At 39.2% G+C, this 16,549-nt stretch overlaps 1 protein-coding gene across 2 annotated transcripts in view; it reads left to right on the forward strand.

Moving 5' to 3' along the window:
- The first annotated feature begins 2,290 nt into the window (after positions 1-2,290).
- Positions 2,291-16,549, forward strand: part of SHQ1 (SHQ1, H/ACA ribonucleoprotein assembly factor) — a 38,344-nt gene continuing 24,085 nt past the window's right edge. For both annotated transcript variants that reach the window (XM_009091193.4, XM_030228121.2), the window contains exons 1-9: positions 2,291-2,355; positions 4,450-4,632; positions 5,079-5,143; positions 5,593-5,715; positions 6,489-6,637; positions 7,315-7,427; positions 9,249-9,376; positions 13,814-13,968; positions 15,213-15,266. In XM_009091193.4, coding sequence (XP_009089441.3) covers positions 2,291-2,355; positions 4,450-4,632; positions 5,079-5,143; positions 5,593-5,715; positions 6,489-6,637; positions 7,315-7,427; positions 9,249-9,376; positions 13,814-13,968; positions 15,213-15,266 — 1,035 coding nt within the window. The remainder of the gene's footprint in view (positions 2,356-4,449; positions 4,633-5,078; positions 5,144-5,592; positions 5,716-6,488; positions 6,638-7,314; positions 7,428-9,248; positions 9,377-13,813; positions 13,969-15,212; positions 15,267-16,549) is intronic.

A 16,549-nucleotide genomic window follows, 5' to 3' on the forward strand; every position in this document is an offset into this window, starting at 1 on the left:
CCAAATGCAATGAACAGCTACTCTTTCAAGGGTTTCATCCAACTCGGATTGTGGCCAGATATGAAAATGTAAATTACGTCATGCTAAGAGAAAATAGCAATACTAAATGAGAAACTACAGAAAAACCACAATGCATAAACATATGCTCTTTCCCAAGAATAATGGACTATAATAAAACCCTACCAAACTTTATACTTAATGAAAAAGAGTACCAGTGGCTGAAATCCTCGAGCTGTTCAAATGTGTGATTTCTATATCATCAATACAATCACTTTCTTCTCTAGATGTGTCAATTAAGCCCTCTAAGTGATTTTGTTTTGGACTACCATTTCCAAGGTTGCCAGATTTACTCATTATTATTAGCAATGTAGAGCCAATTGTCCTTATAAATTGCAAAGCTTTATGTTTCTGTTTCTCAAAAAACCAGCAAGTTGTCCTAATTACTTGCCCAACACATTGTAGATAATGCATTTTAATTCTTCTGTGCTCCATTAAATTTATACCAGCCAAATTCCCTTCATAAGAAAGATGCACTAAAAGATGTACTCTGTACATTTCCAAATAAAACTTTTTCAATGCAGCCTTAAAAAAATTCAGTGTGTATTTTACAGAAGAAAGCAATACTCATTCCTTAGATATGCTACTTCATCCTTTATTTGGATGGAAAAGCAGAATGGCTAATGTACCACTTTCTTCACTAAAATCAATATATAAATAGTTCTGTTACAAGGAAAGTATTAGCACAAAAAAAAAAAAAAACAACCAAAAAACAAAACAGGCTGGAGTTCTTAGGCTCTAAAAAATGATTCTGAGGCAGTCTTGGAAAGTGTCAGTGAGACAAGAATAAATTCTTAGATGAAACTTCTTTATCTTTCACAGGCTTGTCCTGCAAATTTGAACTTATCCAGAGAAGATGGTGCCTACTGGTTCATAATCCAGCTTTCTGTCCAATATACTTATTGCAGATTACTTTCTAAGGTCTAAAAGTTAATTAGTGCTGAAGTTCTCTGGAAATGCATCAGAAGTTTCTGAGGACATGACTGAGGCCTTGGCCCAAAACAAGTCAGCACAGCATCTGAAATTAGATATCATTAACTTTTTAACATGAAAAAAAAGCTTTTTATATGCCATGCATTTTCAATTTCTGCACGTGACAAACTGGAACGCAAGGACGTTTAGGCTGAATATTAAAACCATCCATCAATTTTAAACCAGTGGGGAGAACTATCTATTTTGAAACAAATGATTTAATTTTTGTGCAGTACTTGAACTGCTGTCTCAGTTCAGTACATATTAAGTGGATTTCCAGTGTGCAGGATTGTTTGTCTAGTTTTGTTTTTTTTTTTAAATAAAACTTTATTAGGAGAGGTTACATAATTATGCTTTTTCCCTCCAGGAAAAAATATTTGAATGCATTTCAGAGGGGCAGTAAGACAGTCAGCAGCATTTTAAAACGTAGATAATTATCTAGAACCAGAATACCTCTCATGGTCCAAAGGCAGAAAATTTAGATTAATTCTACATTAGGTGATATATTTAATAAATTACAGCTTTTAAAACCACTTTTCTGCTCTTTGATCTTCTTGTTCTTCTTCCTACTGCATCTGTTTTGATCCATCAGGATCTGTCCCCTGTTCACCCTGTCAGTGTTTGCATTAATCCAGTAGCTCAGAAGAGCTTTATGTAATTGGGAATTCCTCCTCTGACAGTGCTCGTGGGGTCACTCTTCTGTTTACTCATCTTCTACCTTATCTGCAGCAAAGGAGAAGGCAGAGGAGTGTAAACATAACAGAAATAGCACATTTGTTCACAGGAATTACTACTGGATTAACCAGTGATGTCACAGAAAAGAAAAAAACCATCTCCCCAACACGCTCGAGTTTAATTTCCACACTTCTTTATGAAAAGCAGCTGCTGAAACAAAATATGCTCAGTCTGTGTATGATGTTTTTTTCGCAATACCAGGAAAGAATTCATTATTTTCATTTGTCCAGACAACGGATTATGATTTTCACCCTAAGTGACCTAGCTTTACACAGCCACACTGCCCACATCCGTGCTGCCTGCTAATCACTCCCTTTCCAAAAACTCTTGCAAACATCAGGAAACTTCATCAAATTAACAGGCAGCAGGAATTTACAGCAGACCTTTGAATTTCTGCACGTTTCCCGCAAAGGCGCAGATCCACAAACACCGAGCCGCGGGGCAGAGCCCACGGGGCGGGGCGGGAGCCGCTGAGGGGCGGCCATGAGGGGAGCGCCTGTACCGGGGCGGGCCCGCCCGAGTGCGTATGCGCGGCTCCGCCCCGGTGCGGGCGGGCGCGGGAAGTGGCTGCGGAGAGCGGCGTGGAGCTCCGTGAGTGACGCGGGCGGGCACGACCGGGGCTCTTGCCGGTGCTTTTCCCGGGATTCTCCCCCTGCCAGCCGCCTTCCCCGAGGGCTCTGTCCCTTTGCAGGGCCCGCTGCTGCGTGGCTGTAGGAGGGTACGGCCGCAGGTCGGCGCGTGGCCCGGTGTGATGGCACCGGCGGGAGGCTGTGTTCAGTTCTGGGCTCCTGAGTGCAGGAAGGACACGGAGAGGGTCCAGCGGAGGGAGCAAAGGTGTTGAGGGGTCTGGAGCATCTCTTTGACGGGGAGAGACTGCAGCAGCTGGGCCTGGTTAGGCTGGAGAAGGGAGAAATGAGATTAATGTACATAAATACCGCCGAGAGGTATCAGAGCACGTGACCAGACTCTGTTCAGGGGTGCCCAGCGATAGGACGGGGAGCAGCGCCCGTAAAATAAAACACAAAAAGTTTCGCCTCAACGTGAGGAAGGACTTTGGCATGGCGAGTGGCAGAGCACTGAGCAGGCTGCCCGGGGAGTGTGGAGTCTCCCTCTCTCAGGACATTCCAAGCCCACCGGGGGTTCCTGTGTCACCTGCTCCGGGTGACCCTGCCTTGGAGGGCTCCCCAGGCCCCCCCAAGCCGAGCAGTTCTGTGTTTTAACGCCGAGCCTCGCACCCTCCATCCCTGACCCTGCCCTGCTCCCTCTGCCTTGCCCTAGTACTCAAGAGAGGCTGGGAGATGTGATTATTTGGGATTCCTGCGGTCTGAGTGTTGTGTCCTCAGCTGTGAAATATCAGGGGTTTGTGTAAACCCCCACCAAGAGGGGTTTGGGGTGATTAATTTGGGCCAGGGATGCTCCAAGTGCAGCAGGAGTGCAGGGCAAGGAGAGCTGGGCCTGGCTTTGGGGCTGCTGTTTATTTATGGACCTCTGACTGGGGAAAATAAAAATGCACACTGGTAAGTCATCCCTGAAGAGTCCAAATGAGCTGGTTTTGGTAGCTCTTAGCCGTGCTTGTGGTCATGAGAGAAGAAGAAAATCCACAGGAAAGTGCATCTGGTGTACAGGTGTAGGTGCTCTACAGGGCAGGTGTTTCCTATTTAGATACAATTCCATAGAAGACCTGGCAGCTTCTCAGCCTGGAATGGGTGGAAATGTTAACCCTGGAATCAGGTGATATGGTAAAATGGGAACCTTTAATATTTTTTTATACATTGTAAACAAGGCTAATTACCCAAATGAGAAAAAGGATGCTCTGTTAATTTAGCCTTGTTAGTGGTTAATGATTTCTGGCTGTTCATAGACTCATCAGAATGGGGATATGTTTAGTAAGGTAACTGAAAGTGAGTGAAAAGTAGTTATTTCCCAAATAATAGTTCTGTTCTGGTTTTATTTGTTTAAATATTTAAAATAGTTTTAGTTTAAAATGCTGATGTTCAAAACTGTGTGATCTTTTGTAAACACACCTTCCAAAACAAACAAACAAAAAAATCCCCAAGCAATCCATAACTGGGTTCTAAATTAAACCTGAGATGAGAAGCTATTGAAAGGTCATGCATTTGTATATTAGGCAAATAGCACTATATAAATTCTTCTTCTTGTGCTACATATGTACATATGCCAGTGTGTATACATACACATGGTTCTGAGGGATCTTACCTTGAATCTGTTGCTCATATTCTGGCCAATATGCGTGTGAATTACAAAACAGCTCTATTTTTTGGAACTATTACTTGTTTTTAGGATTTTTTAATAGTGGTTTGTGTTCAGTTCACTAGAGAACTGGAAAGGTCTAAGATCTGCTGTGTGTGAAATTATAAGTAACAGTTACAAGGAGCTGAAAAGTTTTTGCACTCACTTTTAGTGTGGTTTTCCTGTGGCATGTAACAGGTGCTTTCCTCTACTCCAGCTCTACGATCAGTTGTTTCATTAAGGTGCAGAGAGGTGGTTCCTTCATGTTTTTGACACTTTTATGCTGTTGCTGTTGTCGTCAGTGTTTTCTTCTTGAGCACATAGATGATAATTAATGTGGGAATCTGAAATGTTCTTACAGAATTTTGGAGAGACACCACTCGCTCTCACAAATTGGAAACTAGTCATCCTTTTCTTATTTTCCTGTTTCTGCAGGGCCACACAAGCAGTGTTTGCTTTTCCTGCTGGATTCATCATGATAACTCCAGCTTTTGAACTGACCCAGGACCCGGATTTCCTTACAGTAAAAATCAGAGTGCCTTATGCCAGAGCTTCAGAGTTTGACATTTACTTTGAAGGGGAAGATTTCAAATTTTATGCTAAGCCATACTTTCTCAGGCAAGTCATGGAAAAAGTTTTCAGAAATTGATCTTCACAGTAGGAAATGAACTTAATTTTGGTCCCTTCAGAATGTGCAGCTTTTATTCTGTTGACTACAGACAGCTCAGTTCATGCAAAGATTTGGCTTTGGATCTGGCCTCTTTGTTCCTAGGCATTAAATCATGTTAAAGGAAGTTGAAAGAAATACTGTTCTAAATTTACTGTACAATGGCTTTTTAATTGTAAATGGCCAGACAGATCTCTGGGTGTAAATTTTGTAGAGTGTGTCTTTTCCTGGGAGGAGTCCAGGGGGATTGAACTGCATGGATTGCATTACTGCAAAGAGGAGTGTAGCTAAGTCCTTTGTGCTGCTTTTGGAATGTGCCTTACATTTTTATAGGCTGAGACATTAACTTGCAGAATTAGTCAGGCTTTCAGTGAGGCATCTCATTTTTTGCCTGCAGATTGACACTTCCTGGAAGAATTGTAGAGGATGGCAGAGAAAAAGCATCTTACAATACAGATGAAGGTATTGGTATCTGTGTCAAAAAATGTTGCTATTTCCAGAAATTTATGCTTTAAAACAAAACAAAAAAAAAAAAAGAGATAAAGCAATAAGTTTGTTGCTTGCAGAACCTTTATTACATGACTTAAGACAATAATCAGATTGGTGAATGTAGCTTCTGTGGATTGTTTGGTGTAAGGATTAAAAATTAAATAAAGCTTGCTTTCTTCTGTCTGTGTTTATACAATGTAAGTCAGGAGACTTGAAGTAGTTAAATATTCTCTTTCATGTTTTAGCATTAAAATCCTGAATTATTTTGAAATAAGGTTAAAAACATGCACAGGGATCAATGAAAAATAAAATGTTACCTGGATGAGTTCTACTTCCTCTGAGCCTTTCTCATAGAGGAAGAATGCACATGTGCCTGTCTCAGATATTTTAATGCAATAATTATATTCCTGCTTTCTTTTAAGGTACTTTTACAATTCAGTTGCCCAAGGAGATTCCTGGCCAATATTTTGAGGGGCTGGACATGCTGACATCTCTTTTAGCACCAAAGAAATCAAGATCAGCAAAACCTTTGGTAGAAGAGATGGGTATGACAAAATCAATCTTGTTTATACAGGATGATACATGTGTGTAATGAAACAGTTATAGATCTATAGAGTGATACATGTAGAAAAGTGCAATATTTTTATTATTGTCTAGTCCAAGGTGTGAGAAAGAGGTGAATAAATAAGTTTGGATAAGAACAGAAATGAATATGTTGCAGATCATGCACATGTCAACTTTAGGGGTTTGGTTATGTTTAAATCTTTCCAAAATATGCTAAAATGTGCTTTACAAAATGCTAATGCTCTGCAGGGCTTTGTACCCCTCTAGTGGCTGTAGAACAGACACACAGTTGATTCTTCTGCTTTCTACAAACCACAACTGGACTGTTAGCTCCAGTGAGAAGCTAATTAGAACTACAGGTTCTAATTAGTGCATGTCTTGCTTAACATCAGTATTTAACAGACAAAAATGTTTGGCTGTCTGATTTTTTAAATTCCTGCCTTAAATGATTGATAACATCACTTAGGTTCTGTCAGGGTTTTCCTAGGATCAGATGTTGGTCTTATTGAATTCAGTGAAAGAGCTATTTCAATCTGAGGGAGTGGATTTAAAATTTAGTGTTCCTGATGGTCATTTTTGAAAGTTGGGGAGTTTGAAGCAGGACCTGTGGGTTACAGGTCTGTGTGACTCAGTGTTGAGTTCTTAAAAGATGCAGTAAAATAAGGAAGGCAAACACCAGTAGCACAATAAACCTTTCAAGGAAATAGCATGGATTTTTCTGTGTAATCCTTTTCTTTTTCTGACCATGCTGTAGATACAGCTGCCTCTGCTGAACTGTCTGAAGAGAATGAAGAAGAATTTGACTGGGAAATGGAACAGATTCCTTATGAAGAAAGCCCTCCACCACTGCAGCACCCCTATGGATTTGGGAATTTGCGCTCAGGAGTGTTCCAGAGGCTGCAAGTGAGTGAATTTTGTCTTCTCCTGTCCTAGAAATCCTGGATAAACTTGCTGTGTAGGCTTCCTTGCCCACAAAACAACAACTTGTGAAAAGTGCAACTCAGTTATGTAACTCTAACTTACTATTGTATGAATTATAGCATTCACAGGGCTTGCAGCAGGATTGCTGTTTATGAATAAAGGATTTACATTGTTTGGACATTCATGCTGCTTTATTACCTTGAAATTTGTGAAGAAATTTCCCATCAGGAGATGGGATGGGAAATAACTACCTAATGATGTTTAAAAAGGCACTGCAATTGTCTATTAATTAATGTACAACCACTTCAGAGAGAGAGAGAGTATTCTCAAAAGTCACAAATGGTGTGTGATTCTTTTCTTGTCTTTGTTGGGGTTGTCTTCTTTTGTTTAACATTGCAAATTTATCATAATGTAAAATAACCTCCCTGCCTTATGATAAAATGGCCTGAATAGACTGATAATATAATGAGTTCTTAGGAGCTTCAAATAATTACATTCCTTGGAATTTTGATGTTTTATTTGCATAGTGGAGCCTGAATTTGGAGATTGGAGCTTTTCTAGGGATTTCAGTGCTGATAAGCATCCTTCTTAAATTCTTCCTGAATAAATCTTGTGTGCCATACCAGAGGCTTGGTTCTATAATTTTGTGCCATTTGCAGGATGAGCTCAGTGATGTTATTGACATTAAGGATCCAGACCAAACTCCTGCAGAGGAACGTAGGAGGAGACGTTTGGCAGCTGAGGCTGCCAAGTTTGAGCCTGATCATTACCTGTGAGTACTGATTAACTTCACCTGGCCAGGTACCCTTGAAACACATTCCCTTCTCACAAATTATTAGATTTAACATTGCTTTTGGAAAGAACAGCTTTACTTTTGGTCTGGTTTGTTTCATCAGAGCAGGCCTTAGTGGGTATTTTTAGTATGACACCGACACAAAACATTGCTCATTTGTTTTAGGGTTACTCAACTGTTTAATTACTCTGTGTTTAAGGGGAGCTGCTGTCAGCTGTTGCAGAACCTTGTTTCATAAAAATCAGAACTTTGTTTTCACCTTGTGAAAGAAGGATTAATAAGCCACACTTGTCTAAGAGAGGAGAATTTGAGTTTTGAAGACATGAAATTTTGTCTTGGCTACTTTGTTTTTTGCATTCATCATGTGAAACTTGTTTTACAGCAGAATGAAGGAAATATCCAGATTAAAACTTTGTTTCCTTTGTGCTTCATTCCATGTAGCAAGGTGAAAATGATTCTTTGTGCCTTTCAGGTTGGAGCATTTCAGGTCAAGTTAGATTCAGATAAGTAAAATAAATGAAAGCTGTGAGACTTACTACTATAATTGATTCGTGCAAGATGGACCTGGTGGGGGAAGTGGGTAGTTGCCAGTGGGGACAGTTAGTACTGTGGTGTGTTTTGTGGGCACAGGAAGGCTTAACCCATTTTGGGTTGTTTCAGAAGGTAACTTTGCAAACCTGGAATTTTTCCTCACTTGGATATTTCAGAGGCATCCTCATGTCTTCCTGTAACACACAAAGACAGGAGCTTTGCTGAACTACATTTCACTAGAACTGAAGTAGTTCCTAACCTCTAATGGGATGCAAATTGCAGTAATTTCAGGTTTCAATTTTAGACTCTGTGTTCTGGCCTGGTAGAGTTACACCATTTAGTTTAATGGCTGTGTCTTGGTTGTTTCAGAACAGATGATACCAGCCTTTCTCCAACAAAAATTGTTTTCCTGAGGGGAACAGAAGCTCTGGTAGAAATGGGGGCAAACATCTGTTCTGGTGGCCTTGAGGAAAGTGTACCCTGGCTGATAAGTTGCTTTGACATTGAAGGGAGGCAACAAAAAAAATCTGTCAGTGTGAGAGGGAAGCAGGTTGCATTCTCTGTTCAGGTTTTGTGTGGGGATGAAGAAGGTGTTGAGAAATTTCCTGTGGGTTTTTTTCAATTCTCAGTATTTATACCATTGTTTGGCTTGAAGAAAAAGCTCAGATGGTAAGAGGAGTCTTAGAGCTTGAATCCTTTAGGATAAATCCTCCCAGAATTACTAGATTGACATTTTTACCACAGTGGCTTTGTGCTGAGATGGAGATGATCTCTCTTCCAGAGTTCATGTACAACTCTTCTTTTTCCACCTTGCTGCTGCATGTCCTTGCTTAAGTCCATCCCCATCCCTGCTTCACCTTTACCCTTCAGCTGCATGACTTCCTCCCAAAATGTTCCCTGGCTCTTAAGTGGGAGAGCTACCCAACAAAATGATTTGTCTGAGAAGCCTCTGGAGTGTTTTCCTTTATCTGCATTCAGAACAAATCAGGCTGGTTCAGCTTCATGTGATGCTACAAGCTCATTAATTCCCTGGGCTTCTGGGTGGCTCAGGAAAGGTGGAGGAAGTAAGGAAGAAATACTAAAAGATAGGAGAATATTGGGTTTTTTTATACAATTATTATTTTCTGCTTTAAAGTCTAAGAACATATTTCTAACATGGAAAATAACCTGGAGCCAAGTGAGATGTATTCTATGGATGGGTTAATATGTACCCACATATAATATGAATTGAAATAAATAGCATATGAAAGTTCTTTTTATTTTCCCTAGAGCTGATTTTTTTGAAGATGAAGCTATTAAGCATCTTTTAAAGTACAAACCCTGGTGGATTGATGCTCATAAAAAGATGACAGCCTTGCAGGGAGAAAGTCATCAGGAACATGACAGTCCTGCATTTGGTGAGAATATGCATATATAAAATATATATATATATATACACACATCTGTTGCTTGAATGATAATTGCTGTGATGCCATGTTATAGCTTATTGTTCTTACAGGAAATTTATTGCTCTATTACATTTAATATTTATTACTTTATTGCATTACTTTATGGGTCTGAGACCTTTTTTCAAAGAAAACTCTGTGTCCATTTAGAAACCTAAAGGGATGTTTCCAGGGTGAGTAGTGACCTTGTGGGAGCACAGCTAACAGATAACTGAGGCTGCCTCCCTGCACACAGTGATTACAGAGAGCACTGCAAGTTACTACTGAGCATTTTCTTCTATTGTTCTTTGTTCATTTCCTATGTTGTATGAAAATCTGATATTCCTAAAGCAGATGATGATAATTCCTTCACCAGGGGTTCTCAGTGCTCTGATAATACCTGCACTTCCCCATTTTCTCTGGGAGAAAAATAGAATTTAGATGGATGTTGTGTATTTTACTGTGAATGTAATCTGATCTTCATTCCTGGTGTCTTTTCAGCCTCTGAAATTGTTAATTATGTCCATCATAAACACTTGATTTAAAAAGCAGTGGACAAAGGTACAAGAGGCTTGAGAATACAATAATGTGGGCTTCCTTTGTTTGTTTTTATCCATTCAGTCCTTAGTAAATGAAACACTATTCCTGTTTGCTTGGCTTAAGGAATATAATTAAAATCAAGAGTTGCTGGATGAGTTTATTGATAAGGAATGTTTCTCCAAATTGAGGTACTGAGGAAAAACAGGTCTGTTGTTGTGTTTTAGGGTCAAAACCAGAAAAACTCCTCAAAAGGCTGGCAAGGCTGCTAATGGAAATTACACAGACAAGGGACTTTATAAAGGATCATCTTTGCTCCAAACCATTTGTAATAACAGATATCTATTTAATAAGAATAATAAAAAAAAAAAAAAATCTCACCTTCATGGGGCTGAGTGGAGGGGTTCCTACTGTTTTGTGAATCTTGAGGAAATTTAAGTAACAAAAGAGGCAATCTGGAGGTTGGGTGATGTCAATGCCAACAAACCCACCCTTTTCCTTGGAGAAACCTCAGTTTTGGTAACATTTGTGGTGTTTGAATAAGTGACTGAAATCAGTGGAGGTTCCTAACCCTGAGTGAGCTGTGGTGAAGGAAACCACCATGAGAGGGAGTGCAGGTTCTACTTGAAGGTCTCCTGTGAGTGGGAATGCAGAAGGGCAGGAGGTGGCTCCAGGCTGTTCCACCTGGGATCTGACCATCAGCAGGATGTGTCCCCTGGGGTTTGTACCCAGGCAAAGGAATGGTGCACTTAATCAGCAATTCCTGTCTGTCCTGTGGGAAGGAAGGGTTTGGTTTTGAATAAAGACATGTTTCTCCTCAGGTTCAATGCAGAAGTGAGTTTATGGTGGGAAAGAGACATAAAAATTAGCAGATTCTTTAAAAACTTCTTTTCTTTTTCAGAAACACTGAATAATGAGAATTTTTTTTCTTCCTTTTCCTGACTTAGATTGATGTCTTTTCAGTTGTTATCTTCATTGGTTTCTTGGAACCAAAATCTTGATTACTTTTGTCTTTATAATGTCTTTGGCTGCAAGAAATAATTAGAAGTACAGATGGCCTTTTTTATTTTTTGCATGACATTGCAATTAACTGAAGATTTTCTTTGGTTGATTACTGCTCTTATATTTATCCCTGGTTATTTTCTCTGTTTTTACATCATCAGGTTCTTCTAATGTCTCATTACTATTTTTTTTTCTTTTTGGTTCATCTCTTCTCATTAACATTTAAAGTTTTCATCTCTCTTTGTCCTTACTTTGAATCTATTTTTATTTGACCTTTTTACTTCTTCTCCAGCTTGTGTGCATGGTTTGTGTATTTTGCCTTTTTAAATTTTTTCCTTATCCCAAGTGTCTTTTTCTTTTGTCCTTGTGGTACATCTTACTGGGCATTCTCTTTTTCACACTGACAATGTCTCATTCAAGTCAAGTAATACTCCATAAAGCCTTATTAATTACACAGCCTTTCCCAGGAGGGGATAACATTTTTGGAAAGCTTCCTTGCTGCTGCTGCTGAAGTTTACATTAGTGTCTTGCTTCTACAGATTCCAGATGAAAGGGTTTGTATTTTCCAGCAGTCACATTCAGCTTGGTTAAAAGTTCATTTTTATTCTACTTCCAATTGCACTACTGTAAAAAACTCCTCTTTAGGCAACACAATAATCTTCAAAGGCTCAGGCTGACATATGTATTTAATCTAACATTTATATGCTCCAAGGATATCTTATTTTGTTCAGGGTAACCTCTCATGACTGTTCTCTTTCTTATTTCTTTATAGAAAGAGAAGCAATTTCCTCTCAAAGTTCCACCTTTCAGTAAGGCTTGGCTCAAATATATGCCATTACTGGTGGATTCATAAGTTTAAGATGGATTGCTTTTCTTTTTTTATCAAATTTCTGTCTACCTGCTTTGCTCAGTTTTCAGAGCTTTGCATCTTGTGTTCCTTCCTGGCTCTGCTGCAGAGCAGTTTTTGTTATGAGAGGAAATTCTGCCTTTTATTCATGCAAAACTCCTAATGATAAGGCTCCACTGTAAATTATCTCAGGTTTTAAAAGATAAGGTAAATATCAATAACTAACTACATTCTGACTAACCTGCTCTCTGCTGACTATTCTTCTCCTTCATCTGATGTTGCTGATTTCCTTAACCCAGGGTAGAGGCACACATTTAAAAACCTTAAAATTGTAACACAATATTTCAATTTAAAGAAAACAAAATAAGGAGGGGTCAGTTCTGCTCAGTTCTTTCCCTTTGGGAGAGCTGTGGGATTCAAGACTTGGATCACAAACTGAGGCTCTGCTCTCACCAGCAGATTATCAGAGGTGCTGCCTGAGCTGTGCTTTCCTGACTGACCACTGAGTCAGCTCTCTGTGTGGGTCCAGCACATTTTATCTAAGTGCCCCTAACACATTTAGAGCTGGAAGTGTCATAGTAGTCTGCAGATACAGATCTCCCAGTGATTTAAGTGGTGTTATCACAGTGTAAAATAGCAGTAGGGCTGTAACAAAACACCCTCTGGCTGTCAGACCTCATCCTCCCCTCAGAGATTAAACTCTGCTTCACTGACACTGCTGCGGGAGGACAATTTGAAGTATCTTCTTCTTTAACATGAGGAATGGCCAGCTTAAAACAAGTAAAAGAGGTGATTAAAATGTAAAGGTAATGTCTGCAGTCTCAGCTGTCAGAAACTTGGTGAGATGAATGTCTGACTCCTTTAGATGTGGGTATATTAACACACATTTATATTCTGGCATGGTTTTGCCACTGGCAAATACACAAAACAATTTTAAATCAAAGTTACAAAAAACTTGCCAATTTAGTTTACTTGATAAGTAGCAGCAAGTGCTGCTTTGCATCAGATTAATACTGATTTTGGTACAGATTGTTAGCTAAAACTTGGCAGTGTAAGTGTACAAAAGTGTACAGGCTTAGTACAGCAGAAATGTAATTACAATTTTAATTGTTCTGGTAATTTCACACCATGTACTTGGAAGTACAGGGAAAACAAAGTAGGTGGTGGTTTGGACATGTTAATAATGAGTTTCAGGCTTGGATAATTAATTTTCAAAAACTTCAGGCAATTGATATAATTTTTTTTTTCAGCATTAAAGTATTTTCTCAGAGAAGGATATTTTATTTAGAGTACCTGTCACTTCACAGCAACTTAAGGAGCATCTTGTAACATTTACTTTTGGGAATTGTCTAGTCTGCATCTTGTTTGCTGTTATGTGATAGACCTGGAATTTCTGTGTTTATGGTCCAGTTGTAGATCTTATGATGCTTCAGAGTTTGAATTTTGAAGGAAGAAAACTTTATTGCTATATTTCATTAATTTCATTGGGAGTTTCTTTGATGTTTAAAAGCAAAGTGTGGTTCATGTTTACACCGGAGAATCAACTTACAAAGAAATTTACTGATAGAATAGAGATACATCATCTATAGTGGTGATACTGACCTGCTTAGCTTGAACAGAAAAAACAGAGTTAGAACTGCCATACTCTTTCTAAATTGTCATTTGCCTCTGGATTTTTGTCCCATACAATGTGGGCTTAAGATCCTCATTTTACTTGGATCCTGATTGTGCATTTATCCCTGTATAAGATATCCAGGCATCCACAGAAACCCTTGGCACGTGGGGAGGTTCAAAATCATCAGTGTGTACGTGCAGTGCTGTGCTTGACATTGAAATGAATATACCAGAGCTTAATAAAAGTTAAAAAGGAAAGTGAGGGTGATTTAGGCTTTTTCTTGAGTGATGGGTGACTTGTGATTAGTTACCTGCTGTTTTTAAAGACACTGTTGAGGTAGTATTACCACCTATTAAAGTGAATGTGCCAGCTTTAAATTCATAATCAATTATCCTTTTACTTTTTATAGTTGTCTTCTCTGAGGAAGAGAGAGAGCAGATGAGGAAGTTCACAAATAAATCTTTTCTTCTGGATAAAAGGAGCCGTCGCCACGTTTATCTTGGATTAATTGATATTCTTCTGGCATATTGCTACGAGATCCGTGTCAATGAAGGGGACAAGAATGTAAGTTAATAAAAGTAAAAAATATAACATGTTTTAGGAACTTAGTGCTGGACCCTGTACTGCCATTTAGGATTTAACATTAACTTATTCCCAGGCATTAAACTTACGTGATGAAGTTAAAATGAAGGACTTTATATCTCTAGATTTGGTGCACATGGGGATTAGTAGGGTTTTTTGTGTTCTTCTGCAGCAGCATTGGAATAGGAGAGATGTGGAATAGCAGGAGATTGCAGACAATTCTCTGTAGTTCTGATTTGTGTTTCTTGGTTTAGGCAAATTTAACAAGTAATTGTTCTTTTTTGTTCTGTGTGGATACCTTTGCCCTCTTGGAATTGCTTCCCAGGTACAACTCTGTGCCTCACATCTCCTGAGCTGATATGAACCGAGGAGATGTGTTCTCAATGCTTTTAAGCAAAATATTGGCACATGTAATCAAAGCCATTCTGGCTTAATCAGACTGACATGCAGGGCATGGACTGTAGAATGACAAGCAAAATGTCCAGACTCTGGTTCACCAGAGTAATCTGGGATTGTGGTTGTGCTGCATGTTAGAGCTGCACAGAATTGCAAATCTGCCAGGACCACAGTTGTGCAATTCTTTATTGGTTTTGCAGTAACTGTATGATGTGTGTAGAAAACACTGGGATTTTTCTCCTTTCTCCCCTGCCCTTTTTTTTTATTCCTATTTAATAGGAAAACCAAGACATTCAGGCCACACAAATCTTTACTAGAGCCAGGATTATAGATCAAGGCTTTCTGGCTTTTTGCCCCAGTCATCCCACTGGACCACACTTCCACTCAAATGCTATGAATCTGTCACATATTAAGAATAATGACATTTTACATGTACTGCTGGCTTCAGGACCCTCTCTGCAAGCCAAAAGTCTTGAGCTGTTTTCATGAAAAAAGGCATTTGAGCTTGGCTTTTGTTGATTCAAGTCTCTGTTGCTTTGTGCAAAGGGACAGAATTCCACTAAAATACCATTTCTCTGTGTATTGCTGTTATATTTTAAAGATTTTTGTGCATAGGCTGGATCATCCTACTATGGGAAGCAACTCAGTTATTCAACATCTGCATTGCAATATAATTTTTAATGCTGTCCTGTGGCCATTTCAATGCACATAATGTAATTACTGCTTCTTATTCACAAAGGTTCTTAAATTGCTGCCAGAATGGTATCTTATAGTTTGCCAGCAGTGTTAGGTTAGATAATACTTGTTTTACTGTCTTCTCTTCAAATCAGGTTGAATCATCTTGGAACATCAGGAAACTGAGTGCAACATTGTGCTGGCTGGAGGTAAGGTAAAAGTCAAGTTTTGTGTTGTGTTTTTGCTGGGTTACTTGGGGGTTTTTTTGTGTGTTTTGTGCTTCTATGCCAAGTTTGCTCTTTCAGTATTGAAGATATTAATTAATTAATAGTATATCCTGTTGTTAATAGTACAAGAAATGGATTTCTGGGCTGCAGAAGTTATTGGGCATGTATTACTTTACCTGCCCCCTTCTTTTCAGCCTTACTCTTAGAATAATAAATGTTGGAAAAGACCTTTAAGATCCTCAGGTCCAACCATTACCAGCACAATCTCCATGTCCACCATTAAACCATGTCCCAGTGCCACTCCCTGCTTGAGTTGCTGCTCATCCTTTGGAACCAGCAGAGATCAGAGGAAACCCTGAATTCCATCTCTCCACGTTCAGGTTGTTCACTGGAAGCACCCAGGCCTGGGCAAAGAAATTGTTACAGAGCTGGGGGTGGAAAGGACTGGACCTGGCCTGAAATCATTAATTCTTAAAATGCAGGAAGGTGGAAAGGCCTGTCCCAGCTCTGAGCTGAGTCTGCTGAGCCGAGTCTCACATTGCAGCATCAAAACTGAAACTGGATGGGATTTTTGGGTCCAGTCCTTCAATCTTTTCCACTAGTGTTGAATGTTATATTCAGTTATAACTTGTGACAACAGGTTTTATTTTGAGTTCTGCAGTAGCAGATTACAAAGGAGTGCAGTAAAAATGCCCTGTCTTAATTCACAATTTATTTTTTTTCCTTACCCACATCTTAACATAGTGAAGGAGTTTTCTGCATGTGCTTACCCTATGATGGAGCAATCCTTGTGCTGCCTGTGCCAACAGTGCATTTCACACCTAGAAAACTCACAGTCCTGGCACCAAACTCTTAATAACTATCTCTGTTAGACCAGCCATTAGGGCTGGGAGTTTTCATCATTCTGTACCAGAAAGAATGCCTCAGCTCTGGTTTGTTTGAGCTGACTGCCATTTTGCTGGCCATGACACGAACACACCTCAGCCTCTAAATATTCAATCACAAACCATAAATGATTTAAATGCTTGCTGGTGATCCATTAAAGTGAACAATGGGTTGAGGTAGTCACAGAATGCAAAGAAGTGCTGGCTGTCAGCAAAGTGCTTTTATTAATTTTAATAGATTGAGAGTTCAAGATGAAATAGGTATTTTTTTTAAATTCATTAATAAAGGGAGCATTTTGTCTTGAAAAGTGAAAGCTGGAAGGGAAATCACTTTTAAGAAAGTCTTTAATAACTGCTTAATGCCTCTGGTCTGAGTAAATT

This window comes from Serinus canaria, chromosome 12, assembly GCF_022539315.1.
Source record: "Serinus canaria isolate serCan28SL12 chromosome 12, serCan2020, whole genome shotgun sequence".
Taxonomy (NCBI): Eukaryota; Metazoa; Chordata; class Aves; order Passeriformes; family Fringillidae; genus Serinus; species Serinus canaria.